Consider the following 17,475-nt stretch of genomic DNA (forward strand, 5'->3'; position numbering starts at 1 on the left):
CACACACACACACACACACACACACACACACACACACACACACACACACACACACACACACACAGCAGTCCCACATGCCTCTGTTCATCAAAGGCAGCATTGGATGTGTTGAAAAGAACATATGAGCAGATGGGACAGATTATAAACCCCTCTGTATTAGTTGGTTATATTTAGATATAACCTGAAGTTGTCTTTAAAGTAGTTAAGATAAAAAATTGCTTTGTAATCTTACGTCCTGACTGGATACCTGTATTCATCGTTAAAATCGTATTTCTTTTTAAGTTAATTTTCAATTTTTAATATGTGATAGGAAAAATAATGACAGTAAAATGTGCAAGGATTTCTTTTGATATTCTTCAATTACAGGTGCATGTGGAAGCTGAAGAAAACAGACAAATTGGGTTGTTTTTTTTTTTTAAAACTCACTCGAGTTACAACTTGAAAATTTGATGCGACAGAACTTAATTAATTTTGTAGCATAATGTTGTGCTATTGTACACAGTAAAGATAATTATACACATGGCAGCATGAGATAAGAAGTGTTGATTAACTACATACCTAACAAATTGAAATAACAGGTGTAGCCTTCTGAATTTAGCACACCTTACTTTTCATGTAACATTGTTTACAGGATGATTGGATGACATCTATTCCACCCATTCATGTAGCCACCTGAAAATGTATGCTTAAAACCATTATTTACACTCCCTGACCAGTGAGGGTTATCAAGCTGTGGTGGAGCACCTGTCCATCTACACGGCTCTCTGTTATCCATCACCCATCCCACGCCCGCGAGCCCCCTCCTTCTCCTGCCTCCTCTTGCGCCCCTCAACACAATTACTCACCACATGACAAACGACAGGCTCTCTCTGCCGAGATATCAAAAAGCCCCGGCCACTTCTAAATGAAGGCACTTTGGCAGCCCTGTGCTCCCCGTGCTTATCGGCGGGCAAGCAGTGCCCCTGGCCGTCCTGTGCCCCCCCCCATTCCTTCCTCCTCCTACTCCTCCACCACCCCCGGCTCTCCGTGCCCTCCTCAGGGGGTTTAGTTAGGGGAACCACATGGAGGGCCAGCCCAGCTTGATTTATCTCCCTTGCCCCTCTGCCCGGCCACTCAGGCAGGCCGAAAGAGCCGACGAGGCTCCAGCGGGCCTCAGCTCGAAAGCCCGGCATTAGCTGAAATAAACCATTCTGCCGCCCAGTGAAAAATGTCCTCTGATTGGCTAATTAATCAGTCAAAGGGGAGCGACGCGGCTTGTGACTTGAGGGACCCAAGCGGTCGACCGCAGAGGGCCTGCTGATAAATAGACTCCCCGCCGATTCATACATCAACAAAAGTTAGTCATTTTTTAAAGCCGCCAGCTCAGATGAAAGGTGGAAACAAGCCATAGTTTTATTTTTCCACCTACATTTTCTTCTACGTTTCTTTTTTGTTCAAAATGACAAAATTCAGTTTTATCTTTTTTTTTTTTTGTCTAAAGCCACATTTTTCAAAACAAAATGTAATGTATATTTTGAATATTGAATGAAAAGAAAATGATGTTTTTTCGTTTATGCTTCCAGAATAGTTTTTTCCTTTGTGTAAAACGGTGCTGCCTTTACTGAATTTTCTTCAGTTTGCTTTCTAAACTCTAAATGGAGACTGATTCAACTTCTTAATCAGTACTGTAAATATAACTGTGATATCTATACAGAAAGAATTAAGTTTTGTGGTGAATTAACTGTGACAACTATTTGACTGTTAGAAACATTGAAATTGACCAGTTCATTAGCTCGATACTCCCTGAATGTGACAGGAAAGAAAAATGGTTGAGTATAACTCAACACAAATCTTAATTTGACGTCTGAACCCTCCAGTCAGACAGTTGGTATGGCGCACACTGCTCTCGGGTCAGCGTGACCCCCGCGGCCTCTCCCACTCCCACTCCTGCTTAGGCACAAAGGGCCGAGGATCAGGCCTCATCGGGTGGCACCTGTTGCAAGTTTTTCCTGCCCACGCGTCGTCCACATGAAGGATCGTGCGTCAGCAGGGGCTCCCCCGATACCACCATCTTAAGGAACATGGAGCCGGGGCAACGCGAGTTGGGGCCTCAGCGTTTGGCAGATGCGTCGGCAAGGCATCTTCTGCTCTTTGCTGACAGCGCAGAAGCAAAATGTGTTTGTCAGTACAGAAATCCTGTGTAACTCTGGTGTGCAACTCTAGTACCCACTATAGGATTCATAGGTTGCTACTAAGGCCTGTGAACAATGACGTGAGGCATTGTTGAACTTTTTCATCCTGTTTCCATCCAGATGGTTATTGCTTATTGATGAGGCATGAAAATGTTTCCGTTAACGTGGTTAATGGTTGATGTAATCATGTAATCAATCAACTTCATTCAAGTAACAGACAGTCAAACATTTGACTTTTTATATGCTTTTTTTTTTTTAAAGCTATTTATTTTTCCACGTGTTGACTTCCTTTATTAGGATGGAAGCTGATGATTGTTGCCTTGGAAAACGTTACATGTGGCTATTACAGTATATATTCAAGTATTTTTAAGCAGATTTATTTTATTTTAGCTTATTTTCTTCACAGCATTAAGTGTATGTTTGTCTACACTAACAGGATCATTCTACACTGGCCCACTGCTCTGTTTAATTCACAGTATAAATAGAAATACGGCACCAAAGCAGCGAGTTTATTGTTGGCTCAGTTGTCCATTACCTTGCAGTGTTGATCTGTTGAAAAGGGATGCCGGTGTAAACGTGCGTTGTCTCAGTGTGGTTGGCGCAGTTTGAATGGGCCAGTGCACTCATGCAGGGAGTTTGGCTTATTGTGAAGCTGCGGAGCTCTAATTCATTCTCAGATAACATCTAATTGCCCCAAGCAAGAGCTCTCCCTTTCTTGAGCATGTTTGTTGACAGGCCCTTTTGCTTCTACCGCTGAAAATATCAAGACCCGCCAAAGGCCCCCCTCCTCTCTTCTACAAAGACACACACACACTCACACCACACATTTACCACCTACCTCCCTGGCAGTTGTGTGGACTGCTCCCTCCTGGCCATGCCAGCTCGCTGACACTTACAGATTAGCGCAGGACAAAAAAAGAAAAAGAGGGCGTCCGTCTCTTAGTTACGAGCCTAAGCTAGAATACATGGGGCCAGGGTAATTACGGCCTGGTGAAGCTAACCGCCCAAAGATTTTCCAGCCCTCTCGGCTGTTTACAGCCACCGACTACCGTTTAATCACTGACTCTTTAATCTAATAAATCACAGCTGGGGAAAATAATCACTGTATCTTCCCTCTCTGGGGTTGGGGTGGGGGGACCCCTATGCTCTTGAGGAGGGCTTTGTAGGCAAGCGTTTGCAGTATTGAACAAACACAGGGTAGTCACGCTGCATGCATAATGTTGTCTTCATTTGTTGCTTATGATAAACGTTCCCGTACTGGGCACAAAGCGCAATTTTTCAAAAGCCTTTTTTTTGTGTTTTGTCTTAACTACACAGAGAAAGTATTCCTTTAGCAAATGTATTGGTTTGTGGAAGCTTCCGTGTGTGGCATTTAATCCTTTTATGGTTTTAACTTTGTTTCTTTGTGTAAACATTATTTCTGGAGAAAAAGAAGATAAATATTAGGATAAGTTTGAAGGCAGTGATGTTACTTAAAAAATATTGATGTCTACTGAACAGTTTGCTTATTTACCAGAAAATAAGGTATCCACCTGTTTTTCTGTCCGCCCACATCAGGCTCATGAAGGATGGGCTGCTGGACCTGTGTGCTCATCAGGGAGAGACAGCTGGCTAATCAGGGCCTGATCCATAGACCTTGAGTATCGCCAAATTTATTATTGTGGCAGGACAATGAGGGCACACTCATGCAATTACAGACCCAACCAATATTGGCTAGAATTTATTGAAAAAAAAAAAAAGGAAGTAATGCAAACAGGCAGTTTTTAAGAAAATAAATGAGCAACTGCAGCTTTGTCAAATGCTAATTAACGTGAGCCAGAAGGTGAGTTTACACCTTGAAAAGTGGATTAGTTATACTCAACTGTTCATATTTACCTTTTTTAATAACTTAATAAATCTAAAACAAGTAAACTTCCCACCTTGTATTTTAGTCTTAAATAAACTAATAAACCAATCAGATCAAAGTATGAATTAATATCTTAAGTCTGTTTAACTTTTTATGAAAAAAAGTAATGTACTACATGTCTGTTGGGCTATGCATGAAAACCCTCCACTACTGCAGGTAGAGTTATGAGCCCCTGTTCACACTCATTTTGTAAGCAACCACATTCACTGGTTTTATCTTTGCATCAGCAGTATGGGGCTGCCAAAATACCAGCGATGTACTACACATTTTTACAGGACCGCTGTGTTCGTGCTAACAAACAGATAGTGGATTTAATGTGTGATTTGAGTATGATTATTAATAGCGATAAGGGGTGCAGCTACCCATTGTGTTTAGCATTTTTAAATCTTTTTTTCTCAACAGTCTGTAATCTAGTTAGTCTATGATGTAAAAAATCACGTGCTCATTATGAGTTGGATCGTTGTTGGATCGTTGTCTTCAGATTCCTTATTTTACTCAGATAAATAATTTAATTTGAAACAGAAATGAATGCAAATGGCATATGGTGCCCACTTGTTAGACTTTAATAAGGTGAAAATATTTGGGAAGCCCTGTGCTGATCCACAGAATCGAAGGACAGATCCGTGCATTTAGTAGAACCGTTTGGTGGATCTCCATCCACATTTTTTGATTTGAATGGAACTGCCAGTAATGGGGAAAAATCTCAACAAATCTTTTTAGACCTAGCTGAGGCGAGAAATGTGGTAAAGTGCAATGATTAATCATGATATACAGGAATCTTAATTAAAAGCCCACTCAAGCTTCTGCTTCACCGAAGAGACGGAGTAGCAGCAAAAACATCAGACCTGTGTGGAGAGCTGCAAAGTTTCTTCAATTAACAGGAAACAAACTAAACTAAATCTTCACCTCCACCTTCTTCTTCTACTGTATTTTAATGGCACCTGACTGGAGAATTGGAGAAAAAACTGCAAGAAAAACTTGCACTGCGTTTGGCTAGCAAAATAGTGGCAAAGCTAAAAGACCTCGGATTGAGATCATACATGAAAAAGACTTCATTAGGACATTTCCTACAAGTACTAATTCTGTAGTTTCTTTCTCTCTTTACAAATAGACATGATTAAGCAGTTTTTATTGCTTCATAAAGGTTTCAGATCTAGTCAGTAATCAGTTAATTGAATAAATTTCTTGGCTGATCTTGCTGTGTTTAAAAAAGTTTCACATACACTTTAGTAAACCTTCTCCACCATCCTCTGCTGGCTTGATTGACTCTCCTCCTGAATATGTTGGCCTCCCTATCTTGGCACCTTGGCACATGTCTCAGCGTTGGCTTTCCATTGGCTACATTAGCAGGGAGAGATAGAACTGGAGTGTCTTGAAGGAGGCGGCCTGTTGAATGTCTTCCCACCCTCTCCTTTTCTCTGGGACCCTCTGCGGGCCCTCCCTGTGTTCCCTGCCCAGCCCCAGCCCCCGCCAGGGGGGAGAGCGGAGCAGGAAGGGCTCGATAGCCAGCCAGACCGCTCCTCTGCCGAAGGAGCCTTATCTCAGACCTGCACACAGTGCACTGAGCGCATCCTTTTCCTGGGGTTTTGGGTCTGGGAGGAGAAGGAGGAGGAGGAGGAGGAGGAGGAGGAGGAGGATGAGTAGACACGGCTGGATATAGGTGTGTTCTCCAACCCTCCACGCGTCAACCCCACTGTGGTCTAGCCTGGGACTACTGTTTTTCAGTCTTTCTTTCCTTATTCCAGCAATTATGTAAACAGGTTTTGTAAAATGGTAAAGTCCGTTTTTGAGATGTAGATGGTAGTTACATTCAAATACTTTTTATATATACTTTCTGGAAAGAAGGTTGAATTCATAAGGAATAATATTCACCTTTGCTTAACTTAATACACTGAGGTGTATTTCTTCTACAGCCTTACTTGGTCTGGTATGACCAGTAGCTTATGTTAGCAAACTTTAGATATTTCTGTGTAGTTATTGAGATTATTGAGTCACCTCACTGACATTACATTCCTAACTACTTGCAACTGTTACATGTTTTAGCCTTTACCATCATCCCTAACCTTGTGAGGAAGCTGGGTTTCTCACAAAGGAGAATCCATCCTGCCAGACTCCAGGCTATTAGCTTGTGGCTAAACCACAGTCGTTTGTACCAGTCAGTTTCTTATGAGGGAGGAACTGCTGGTAGTGACGGGCAAGTCTTAGGTGTGACGTCAGCAACAGTGGCGGCTCGTAAAGAGGTTCACGGAGATGCCTCTGTAGCATCAGTTATATCAGAGCTAGAGAGTATTTCTTCACTAAAAGAAGGAATTTGATTAACCAACTGGCTCTGTTGGTAGTGAAAAAAAATGGGAAGGATGCAGAATCTGATTTGTTGAAATTAGCCTTTGATAGACAGTGATGGCTCATCCAATCACCATTTTATTGACAAAGGTCTACACTAAAGGTGATAATATTTTAATCCTGCATGCCTTAGACATTTGATATTAAATTTAGTGTGATTGCTATTTTTTGTGTCAATATTGTGAAGCTTATGATGGGAATTGCATATCGACTTGTGCCTGCTGCCTACAACGTGCCATGGCACTCGCAGTCATTGAATACCTACAGTAATGGTGACTGGTAACAGGCCAGAGAAAACAACACACACCTGGAAATAGGGAAACAAGATCTGAAGCATTACTGCAGAGTTGTGTCTTAGTGACACGTTGCCCTCAGCTTTCGCCAACAAAAATCTCCAGGGTTGCCAGTAAAACTGACTGGATCTGTAACATTATATTCATACTGTATGTGTGTGTCCAGCCTGCGCTCAGCACAGCACTTTCCCCCTGTCAGATCAGAGTCTAATGGAGATCCCCAGGCAGTGAGGATGAACCACATACCAAGTTGCAGCCACTTTCCCCTGATGAAGATGTTTCTCTCTCTCAGTCACCCCCCCCCCCCCCCCCCCCCCCCGCTCATTCACCCTCTCCCTCTCTTGAGAGTAATTTCACAGGCAGCTCTAAAGTGGCCCCCAGCCATCTTCCCAAATCCCAGATACATGTTGTTTGGCGCTGTCAGCTCTAAGCCCCATCTCCACTTTCCCAAGCAGAGAGGATGCCATTGTGCAGTAACAGGGAGTATAGATTTTCTCTGAGAAGTTGGAAAGTTTTGTTTAATGGCACCTCACCTGAAGGGCCTTATCCCCCTTGTTAGAAGTTGGGGTTCTTTCTCGTTGAGGTCTGAGGTGGCAGAAAACTTCTGTTAGTCAGTTTTAACACCTGGCCTGTCATTTAGCTTCAATCATCTGCCTCATGTCAGTGTGAGGCTTCCGAATCCATCCGCTTTAGATGTAATCATGATATGTAATACTTAGTCGGATCAGTTGAAGTCTTTCATGTTGTTTCCCTTGCATAATTTAAAGCCTAAAGAGAGAGAATTTATGCCTGTGGTATATTCGCAGAGCAATCTTTTTTTTTTTACCGTTTTAATCAATATATCAGATTGCAAAAACAATGGTAGTTTCCTTTATGGAAATGTATTGACTTTTAGTGGGTTAAGACAAATAGCTTGCAGGGTTTCACAGAAGTCCATGGTGGCTGGTTTAAAAGAAACAACACTTTTGATAATCCTGAATTTTCTAAGTAACCAAATTATTAGCCAAATAGATATAGTAGACTTAAAGCCCTGGACAAAGCCCAGTGCATATGTCAGTATTTCAGTTTGTTAGGTCCCACAAGACGTGTTCGCATCTACATCCACATTGTTTCACCTAACCATCAGTTAGCTTGTCTATCTCAATCAGCGTTGAGGGTCAAAACAGTGTAATCTGCATGTAAAAGCTTAAAGGCCAAACCACGAGGTGACTCGCCACGACGGTGTTTTTCAATTTATCTCTCATCTGTAGGGTTTGAAAAATGCCGTCCACTTGGCCATCTCTGAGGTAATACACAGAGCGGCAGTATTGTTTAGTGCGATTCTCAGGAGGAGCTTCTGTATTCTTCTGGACGAATCATTATGCATTGAGTAGGCCATTAGGAAAATGAAGACAAATGGGTCACAGGGGTGAGGTGACAAATTGTTCCTGCTGTACATTTCTGGACCTGGACCGTGTTGTGCTTCACAGTTGTGAAGTTGGCACTGTTTAATGTGTTGCCTAAAGGTCGGAGAGATGAGTTGGTGACCAGACTGTTTCACATCCCTAGACTGGAGATAGTTTAACCAAAACAAATGAGTGCTGCTCTTTCCTCGTGATTAACCTTCAATGTTGGTGTAGGGATCACCTCATGTCTTTTTTTTTTTCTTTTGGCAGACACACATACAGCAGTTACAATAAGCAGCTAACACCTGCATGAGTTGTTTTTATCTTTGCACAATTATGTCATGTAACAAGGGGAAAGGTCTCATGTCTCAATATTAACACCAGAAACCTGCATTTCCTGCAAGAGGAATAAAACCTGAAAGATAAAGAAACACCACTGAATTTGATTTCATATATATATATGTATATATATATATAAAAAAAACATTGAGCCAAGTCAACACCGAAAATAAATCATAGCAATACCAAATTTGTATTTACTACAGAACTGTTGAAGTGTTGCTATTCAGGTTTTCCCCGAAAAGCTCTGAAGGATCAAGCAATGAATTGTTGTCGATGTTTATGTTCTTAATTGAAGACCGTGTTAAAGGGGAGTCGTTTGCTCAGTAAATCATTCAGTAATTTGCTGATACTGATGCACTTTAAATATCAGGAAGTGAACTGTTGTCACTCTGAACTGAGAAGTGGCTCCTGAACGCTGTCAGCACTTATGTTTTTGTCAGACTCTCCCTCATCAGACACAGATATTGTTGCATTCTGGTGGGAAAATGAATTTCCCTGTTGTGGGATAAATAAAGTTATTCTAATCTAATCTAATCTAATCTAAAAGTCAAATCTCAGCTGGAGTTTGCTTTACTATCAAGGAGCTGTTGCAGAGGGAGAGCAGTGAAGGAGTTGACTGCGCAAGGACAAACAGCTGGATGTGTGGACCTACATAGTGTTTTAAGAAAAAGATGAAAAATGTCAGGTGTGACAGGTCCGGGATGTTTATTTTAAGGTGATCCTTTTAACAGCTATTGTTACATCGACATCCTATTTCTCTTTTCACTCACTTAAATCTTCCTGGTTATTCTCTGCATGTTGATTGACAGTCACTTAAGCTTCCAGGCGAACCATTGTCTGCTGTCTATTTCTGTGTAGATCGTTGAAATGCTGCATCAAAGCTTAACTCTGTATTGTTTTTGTGTGTGTTTTTGGTCTAGGAGAGCAACAGCAGTGATTCTCAGGGTGAGGCGGAGGAGAATCCGACTCCTGCTACTCCTGCTACTCCTGAACTGGATACAGAGTCCAAGACGGTGACGAGTACTCTCACTATGCAGGAGTATTTTGCGCAGCGAATGGCTCAGCTGAAGAAGGCTCGGGGACAGGCCCAGAGTGCAACATCCCCAGGGGAGACGGAGACCACCGAGACATCTCGTCCACCCGAGGAACCCAGTCCCATCCACAGTAGCAACAATGACACGGAGGAACCCAAAAAGAAAAAGAAGAAGAATAAGAAGAAAAAGGCAACGGATGAGGTGGAAATGGTAGAAGACAAGAGTAGTACTCCCATTGTAGTGGAAGATGATGACAACCAGGAGCAGGAACGTTCAAAGAAAAAGAAGAAAAAGAGGAAAATGGCAGAAAACGAAGATGCTACAGACGAGAACTGCAGCTCCACCTCTGGTGTGGAGCAGAACTGTGAGGAGCTGCCTCCTTCCAAAAAGAAAAAGCTTAAAAAGCACAATAAGGAAACTGAGGTACTAAATGGACACGAGCCATCTGAGGAGCAAACTGCAGAATCAGAAGTTGTACAGAAAAAGAGAAAGAAAGTTCGAGAGGAGGCGGGCGATGTTGTAGAAGAGGACAAGGAGGACGTGGTGGAGAAGAAATCCAAAAAGAACAAGAAAAAGAAGAAGAAACATCAAGAATAGGGTGGAGTTAGGAGTTTGTGCTGTTATCCTGGAGGCTCGCATGTATGAAAAAAATGCTTTTTCATGCGCCAATCAAATGTCATTTGTATGTACAACCTAATTACCTGTCCATGACGAACACTTGGCTTCAGTGAGGAGAGAGGAGGTTTGATATTTGGTCAAGCTGCCCAGTAAAGTGTCAGACACTGGGATACACAACCGTTACTGCAGGTGGTAAGACGCCTCGATGAGAAGATTGATTCCACTCACGTCTGCACAGTATATATGAAGCTAAGGACTATACCATAACAGCCCATAAAACCACTACATGTTGTTTTCACTCATTGGATTTTGTTCTGTTTCAACAAACAAGACATGACATGATAATTACAGCGTTTTCTGAGATGCTGGTTGGTGGATACCTTTAGTCAGAGCTGGGCTAGCTGTTTACAATCTTGATCCTAAGCTAAGCTAACCACCTGCTGGTTGCAGCATCATATTTACTGTACAGACAAGAGAGAGGCATTCATGTTCTCATTCAACGAATAAACGTAGGCCCCAAAATGTTAAACTATTCCTTTAATCTGTTCAGAGTTTATTTCTTTCTGTTCGACTGGCCCCACAATGTGTAAACTGCATTAATACAGACATCACAAGCTGACAGACTATTTTAACCAGCCCTCTTTAAGATAATAAGGTTTTTGTAGATGCCATCGTTGTGTATGTTTCCATATTAAATATATAAGCAAAATTTCAATAGCTTTTATTTTCTAGCCGGCAATTATTTTTATTTTTTATCTATATCTTCAAATGACAGATATCCCAGTGTCAAATGAAACTCTCCATATTGTTAAAGTGACCCAGAGTCAGTTTTGTAACAACAACAGAAGCACATAAAAATGATCTGATTTATGAGCTGAAAAACGTTGGTGCTTTACCTGGATCAAATCCCTTTTTAAATAAATCCAGATGCTTGTGCATGTTTGATTTTTTTTTTTCTTCATAGGTGGATGTATAAAGAAAATATAGGAGAGTTCTGTGGAGAAACTCTTGCTGATCAGCTGTAAAGGTAATCTAAAGATATTGTATGTAAACATAGGCAGCTTTCACAGCACTCACCATTTCACCTTCCAAATGTGATTTATGAGGTTATGAAATCTTTTCTTTGACTTGACAGACGAACTCTTAACAAGCCAGTCTTGTTGAGCAATGACTGGGTGGTGTGAGTCAAAGGAGGAAAAGGGAAACTACAGCCATCCTTTCTTACACATCAATACAGCACAGAGTTCCTTGTCACTATTTTGGGTGTCAGTTACAAAAAATGACATTGGATCTGTCAATCTGGTACATGACTTTTACTGAGAGCATCTCAGGTGTGAAGTTGTTTTTCCCTCTCCTTGTCATCATACACTACAGTCATCAACTCGAGGTTACTCAGCAAGTTATCACTAAACCTGTTAGTCCGTATAGAAGGTGGATTAGATGGTATAATAGTACAAAATAGATCAGGAAAATGCTTTACCAACTGGGCCTTTAGCTATGCTAAATTAAAATGTGCATCGTTTTTATCATTTTTTTATGTTTCAAAATTAAAGACACTATTGCAAACACAAATATTAGCTTTCAAGCTGATGTGGCAATTCTAAAATAAATTTTCCTTGTAAAAGTAACATCTACCGCCACCATTTACTGACATCCGATGTCTACAGAATGATGCTGCCCACTTTTATTTTGAAAATTACATTAAAAGTGTATGACCGCAGGTTATGTATGAGAGAGAAAAAGTAATAAAAAAAATGCTAAAAAGTTGTGTTGCTGTCGGGAAATTTTCCTTCCACAGCACGTACATGAAGACAAGCCCCCTTCTCAAATCTTTAGGAGCCACATGTCTTTTACACTGAAAGGGTGAACAACAGCAGGCTGATACAACTCACACCCACACAGTGGTTAACACACAGAGTTTCTAGTCATGTCAGAAACCCCCAACTCTGTTTGATTCCAAATTGCAAATATGATGTGAAACTCACAGGATTTCAGTCTGCTGCTTTGCCTTGTCTGACTGACCCTAGGCCTCCATCAGCTCACACTTGTTCTGCAGTGCTGACTTTTACTGACTGCTCATCAACGTGGGCCCACGTCAGACCAGCAAGAGGAAGTGCAGCCCTATATATCACTAATGTGCCTGCTCTGCGCACAATCTGTGGCTTCAGGTGCCGTATCCTGTTCCTGTGGGGGGCAAGTCTCAACACAAAGCTATAGAGCTGACACTTCAGTTTGACGGGTGCTGGGGGGAACTACTCAACTTAAAGACGTGTAATACAACTTAAGATGCATGTTGCCTGTGGATTAACTCTGGAGGAGGAAACTTGGAAATTCTTCCTATCTGTACTCAGGTTACTTTCTCCTGCATAAATATCCCAAACCAAGATATACTATCTGACCTGATCAGAAGCAAGTGTTTGAGCTGTGTGTGTGTGTGTGTGTGAGAGAGTGAGAGTGTGAGAGAGTGTCTGTGTGTATGTGTGTGTGTGTGAGAGAGAGAGAGTGTGTGTGTGTGTGTGTGTGTGTGTGTGAGAGAGAGAGAGTGTGTGTGTATGTGTGTGTGTGTGAGAGAGAGAGAGTGTGTGTGTGTGTGTGTGTGTGTGTGTGTGTGTGAGAGAGACACAGAGTGTGTGTGACACAGAGTGTGTGTGACACAGAGTGTGTGAGCTACTCAATGGCTGCAGCCCAAGAGTATCCTGTCAACAGGAACTCCTGGATTTGATATGGCCACAGAAGGAAACTGATTTGTTTGTAGTGTGTGTTCAGTAGTTTTATCTCTCCTCTCACCCACAGATGTGTTCACAGGTTCCAGAAATAGGGTTTTGCTTTGAGATGAACTGTGAAAAAAAAATAATGCTAGTATTTTATGTAAAAAGAAAAATATAGCCTATGTTTTATATAAATAAATAAAAAATAGAAAACAGGAAGATCAGGCTTTTTCTAAACGCGAGTGTTGTGTTTTTTGCTTGTGAAGACCATGTCACACTGGCTCTGTGGTTCAGTGGAAATATAAAAACGTCACTTAACCAATGCAGGTTGCTGTGTAACGTCGTTGAGCACACTGCAGAACAAGTTTGTCAGGTGGAGGTTTTCCTTGTTGACTGGATGGAGAAAAAAAAAAAACAGAAGTTGCCAAATCTCTGTTTGTCACCACTACACAAGCTTCAATGTTTGAAAAAGATGTCTCTTTTCTTGTTTGACAAACGTTGACTGCATAAAGAAGGTAATTGGTGATCAGTAGCTCCAAAAAAAAAAAAGAATAAAAAAGAACAACTGAATTATCATGTTTTGTTGTGTTAGACTTAACAGAATTCACATTATCTGTCAGTGTGAGTTGTTGTTTTGTTGTGAGGCCGGTTTAAGTAGTTAGTAGTGTTGAAATGCTGCCTTCTCTCTCTTCCCTTTCACGGGGCTCAACTTGCAATCAAGGAGGAGCCGAGAGTCCTCCGGGGTTTCTCCTGGAACCTGCTCCTCAAATATAAAGCGCTCCCCCCATCCACCAGGAAAGACTGAATCATAACTCACAAGGAGGAGCCGCTGCCTGAGCGCAAATGTGCTCTCTCCTGAAACCTGCACTGACATCTGACTGTAGCCTGTAGCTCTACTGATCTAGTCACCGCTGGATTTTATTTATTTATTTCCTAAAAAGCAGCTAGAGTGATTTTCCAGCTTTTTAATTAGCCCGCAGTGTGTAGCCCGCAATCAGAGAAGAGAGACAGAGACAGAAGACAACTTTTGTCACAGAGAGAGTTGAGAGGCGCATCTTAAGTTTGGAGCGCGCAGATGGCAGCCCTCATCAGCAAGTTCTCGTCATGGCCAGAGTCCTTCGAGTGTCCTCTAGGAGACGGGGACGTTGCCGACGGACATGGCCCGCACAGGACCCCAGTGGACAAGGCTCCGGAGCCGCGGATCAGACGGCCCATGAACGCGTTCATGGTCTGGGCCAAAGATGAGCGCAAACGCCTGGCGGTTCAAAATCCAGACCTGCACAACGCCGAGCTCAGCAAAATGTTGGGTGAGAAGAAGAAAGTTATTTAAAGAATTAACTTTTAATATATAGATATTATTATAATACATCATTATTATTTGTTAATAGCTATTATTTTTTCTACTTTTTTTTAATCCCTCCTCACACTTACAATCCCTTCAGGCCTCGGCTGTTTGACAAAAGTTTTTTAGGTTGTGTCAGACGCCAAAAGGTAGGCTGAATTAAAATCTAAATAAACTTAAAAACTGTTGAAGAAAAAACAACAAAACAACGTTTTTAATTGCTGCTTTTTATAAGTTAAACCAAGTAAATAATTCACATAATTTCAGAGCCATTAATGTGTCGTCAAAATCTCAAATTCAAAAGTGAATGTCAACACATAAATAAAAAGAGCTGAGAGAACAGCCACAGGAAAGGGCTGATAATGTATAATTTTGCCTTGGGTTTCGTCCACATGGATTAGTGTTTAATGTTAAGATCTAAAGCTGCCTTTTGCGCAAATCAGAAATCATCATTAAGTCAACACAAAAACAGCAATATATACAATAAAAATGTAAGTGTAAAATATGCATTTATAAACATAGGTACAATAGGGAATTCATTAGTTGCAGTTAAGTTTATTTGATACAATTCTGAGCTGAAAAGGAAGCTGGATGTGAGGTAGCAGTTTCAAACTTTTCATAGAAATGATTCTTTCCTTTTTCTCTCCTGTTTTGTTTGTAATTGTCACGCATCTGCAAAAGAAATTAAGACTCTAAAAAAAGTTGATGAATATTTATTATGTTTTAATGTGAAGTCTATTTCAAAGTGCTGTTTGTCTTTTGTGTGATTCAGGAAAACATGTTGTCATCCCACCTTCATATTAATTTCATATCTTAATTTTCCATATAAGAACTGTAGGTCTAAAACTTTTAAAAAACATTTTTTATATTTATTTCTCTAGTTTTAGAAATTGTTAGAGTATGAAAAAAAAATTGTTTGGTCATTTTAATATTGTTTAATTTAAACAGACATGAATGTATTTATTAATTTTTATGAGACTAAATTGCATTCTGCTTTGTTGAGTCATATTCAGGATTTTTGGTTAAAATAAAAATTTGTCTGTCTCCTCTTCATCCAGGCAAGTCATGGAAGGCCCTGACTCCCCCGCAGAAGAGGCCCTACGTGGAGGAAGCAGAGAGGCTTCGGGTGCAGCACATGCAGGACTATCCTAACTACAAGTATCGGCCTCGCCGGAAGAAACAGCTGAAACGCATCTGCAAGCGAGTGGACCCTGGCTTCCTCCTGAGTGGGCTGGCTCCTGATCAGAACGCCCTGCCGGACCAGCGAGCCCTCTGTCACCCCCTCGACAAAGATGAGGGCAGCCCTAATGGTCTCGGCAGTGGGTTTTCCAGCCCCAGCCCGGCTCTGCCCAGCGTCAGAAGCTTCAGAGACCCTGCCGGTTCCAACAGCAGCTTCGACACCTACCCCTACGGCCTGCCCACCCCTCCTGAGATGTCCCCCTTGGATGCCATGGACCACGAGCATGTACCCCCCTCTTATTACTCAACGTCTGGTAGCTCCTCCGTCTCCTGCTCTTCCTCAGCCTCCTGTCCAGATGAGCACCATCAGAATCAGTCACACATGGGCAGCCCACCCCCTTACCACACTGACTACACTCAGACCCCAATCCACTGTGGGGGAACACACATAGGTCACATCTCTCACATGTCCCAAACCGGAGGAGGCAGTGGACTGATCCCTGGCCCTCCACTGTCTTACTACAGTACCTCATCTTTCCCCCAGCTTCACCACGGGCTCCACCAGGGCCACCTGGGTCAGCTGTCCCCCCCACCAGAGACACAAGGCCACCTGGAGACTCTAGACCAGCTGAGCCAGGCTGAGCTTCTGGGAGAGGTGGACCGCAATGAGTTTGACCAGTACCTGAACTCCACTGGGCCCGGGTACCACCCTGAGCAGGGCAGCAGCATGACTGTTACAGGACACATCCAGGTGGCATCAGCCGCCACTACTTCTGCCACCGCGTGTCCCAGTAGCACCACTGAAACCAGCCTCATTTCCGTGCTGGCAGACGCAACAGCGGCCTACTACAACAATTATGGCATCTCGTAAGCTTAGTCACAGCACCCATTAAACTTGTGACTGATAAGAGACTACAGGGTTTAAAATGGGTGAAGAAATTTGGGATGGTGTTGCACGTGGGTGCTGATGAGGGACAGATTTCTGTGCTCCTGTGTGTAATTTCAAAACCTTTTAGCACCTATTGGCAATGTCATCCCGCCATGATTAAAACCTGGACTGAACTGATTACTGAGCAATATGATTGTCTGGAGCCGAGGAAAGAACAAAGAGCAATTGGAGGAATATGAAGAAAGGGAGATGGACACCTCAGGGATGCAGACACAAAATACTATAGTATGCCACCTCCAGTTGTCATGAAATTTCTAAACCAGAAGAACAATCGTAAAAGACTTGTTGTCCACTTGTAAATGTCTCCAGTTACTGTTGCCACCTAGGTGTGTACAGATGCTCTTTAGAAGCTAATTTAAGTCCTTTGATGTTTCGCATAAATGCTAACTGTAATGCTATTATCAACGCTTTCCATTCGAATGTTTGTATTATATGTTCTTGCTCTCATTAGTTTGGGAGTCTTACCTCAGTAGTTGTAATTGAATGAGGTTTTAGTTGGACATTTCTTATGCAATTTAACAAAAACAGTGTATAATGAAGAAAAATAGGCGTTTATACCTTCTCTCAAGTACTTAATAATATATAATCATACCCTCTACGATGAAAAATAATAATGGTAACTATAAATGTATGCTGATTTAGGTTTGTGAAAGACAATAATTTAAAATAAAGGTCAATTTTTATATTAATGCAGTTCTACTTGGATAATGTGCCCACAGACAAAACCACAGCAAAGTTTTTTTTTATTATTTCATTATTACACCCAAACAGGAGATATTGGTAATAACTCATAACACTTAAAAGACATTATGTGGAAGCAGATAAAACACATTTCCACTCATATACATAATTAATACAATCAGATTCCTAAATAAAAACAATACAAGAACGTAGGACTCCTGCTAAGCAATTTTTGAAAAATGGTGTGTGTTACTTGTCCATCTCTGAATTCAGTGTCACGCCATTAATTCTTCTATTTCGGGCTCTGTCTAGCTGTTGTACTCCGAGTGGCCCATTATGACACCCACACCCCTGCTTGCTTTTTCCACCCTCCATCACATCATCCTCCATCCGTCTCCTCTCGCTTTCATTTCATCCCGGTTCAGAGGATTAGTGTAAAACAGGCACAGCCGTCGCCACCCGCCTCCATCTCAACCGTCCTTTGTTTTCCTGGATTCTTATTCTGGGTGCCATTCTTAGGAACT

The 17,475-nt window shown here is 41.8% G+C and overlaps 2 protein-coding genes across 2 annotated transcripts in view; both read left to right on the forward strand.

Moving 5' to 3' along the window:
• The window catches only part of pinx1 (PIN2 (TERF1) interacting telomerase inhibitor 1), a 21,125-nt gene extending 10,095 nt beyond the window's left edge, over window positions 1-11,030 (forward strand). Inside the window, exon 7 of the mRNA XM_023420141.2 lies at window positions 9,361-11,030. Within this exon, the coding sequence (XP_023275909.1) occupies window positions 9,361-10,071 (711 nt within the window). The 3' untranslated portion in view covers window positions 10,072-11,030. The remainder of the gene's footprint in view (window positions 1-9,360) is intronic.
• Window positions 11,031-13,495: 2,465 nt separating this feature from the next.
• Window positions 13,496-17,159, forward strand: sox7 (SRY-box transcription factor 7). The gene is made up of 2 exons (XM_023420140.2): window positions 13,496-14,107; window positions 15,201-17,159. Exons 1-2 carry the CDS (start codon window positions 13,876-13,878, stop codon window positions 16,190-16,192), a joined length of 1,224 nt encoding a protein of 407 aa, XP_023275908.1. The 5' UTR covers window positions 13,496-13,875; the 3' UTR covers window positions 16,193-17,159.
• The last annotated feature ends 316 nt before the right edge of the window (window positions 17,160-17,475 follow it).

Source organism: Seriola lalandi, unplaced genomic scaffold (assembly GCF_002814215.2).
Source record: "Seriola lalandi dorsalis isolate HSWRI2012SDOR001 ecotype SW California unplaced genomic scaffold, Sedor1 jcf7180002054619, whole genome shotgun sequence".
In the NCBI taxonomy this organism is placed as follows: domain Eukaryota; kingdom Metazoa; phylum Chordata; class Actinopteri; order Carangiformes; family Carangidae; genus Seriola; species Seriola lalandi.

Coding starts and splice junctions, on each gene's coding strand:
- sox7 (XM_023420140.2), top strand. CDS start 13,876: ATGGCAGCCCTCATCAGCAAGTTCTCGTCATGGCCAGAGTCCTTCGAG. Junction 14,108..15,200: donor CGAGCTCAGCAAAATGTTGG/GTGAGAAGAAGA, acceptor CTCTTCATCCAG/GCAAGTCATGGAAGGCCCTG.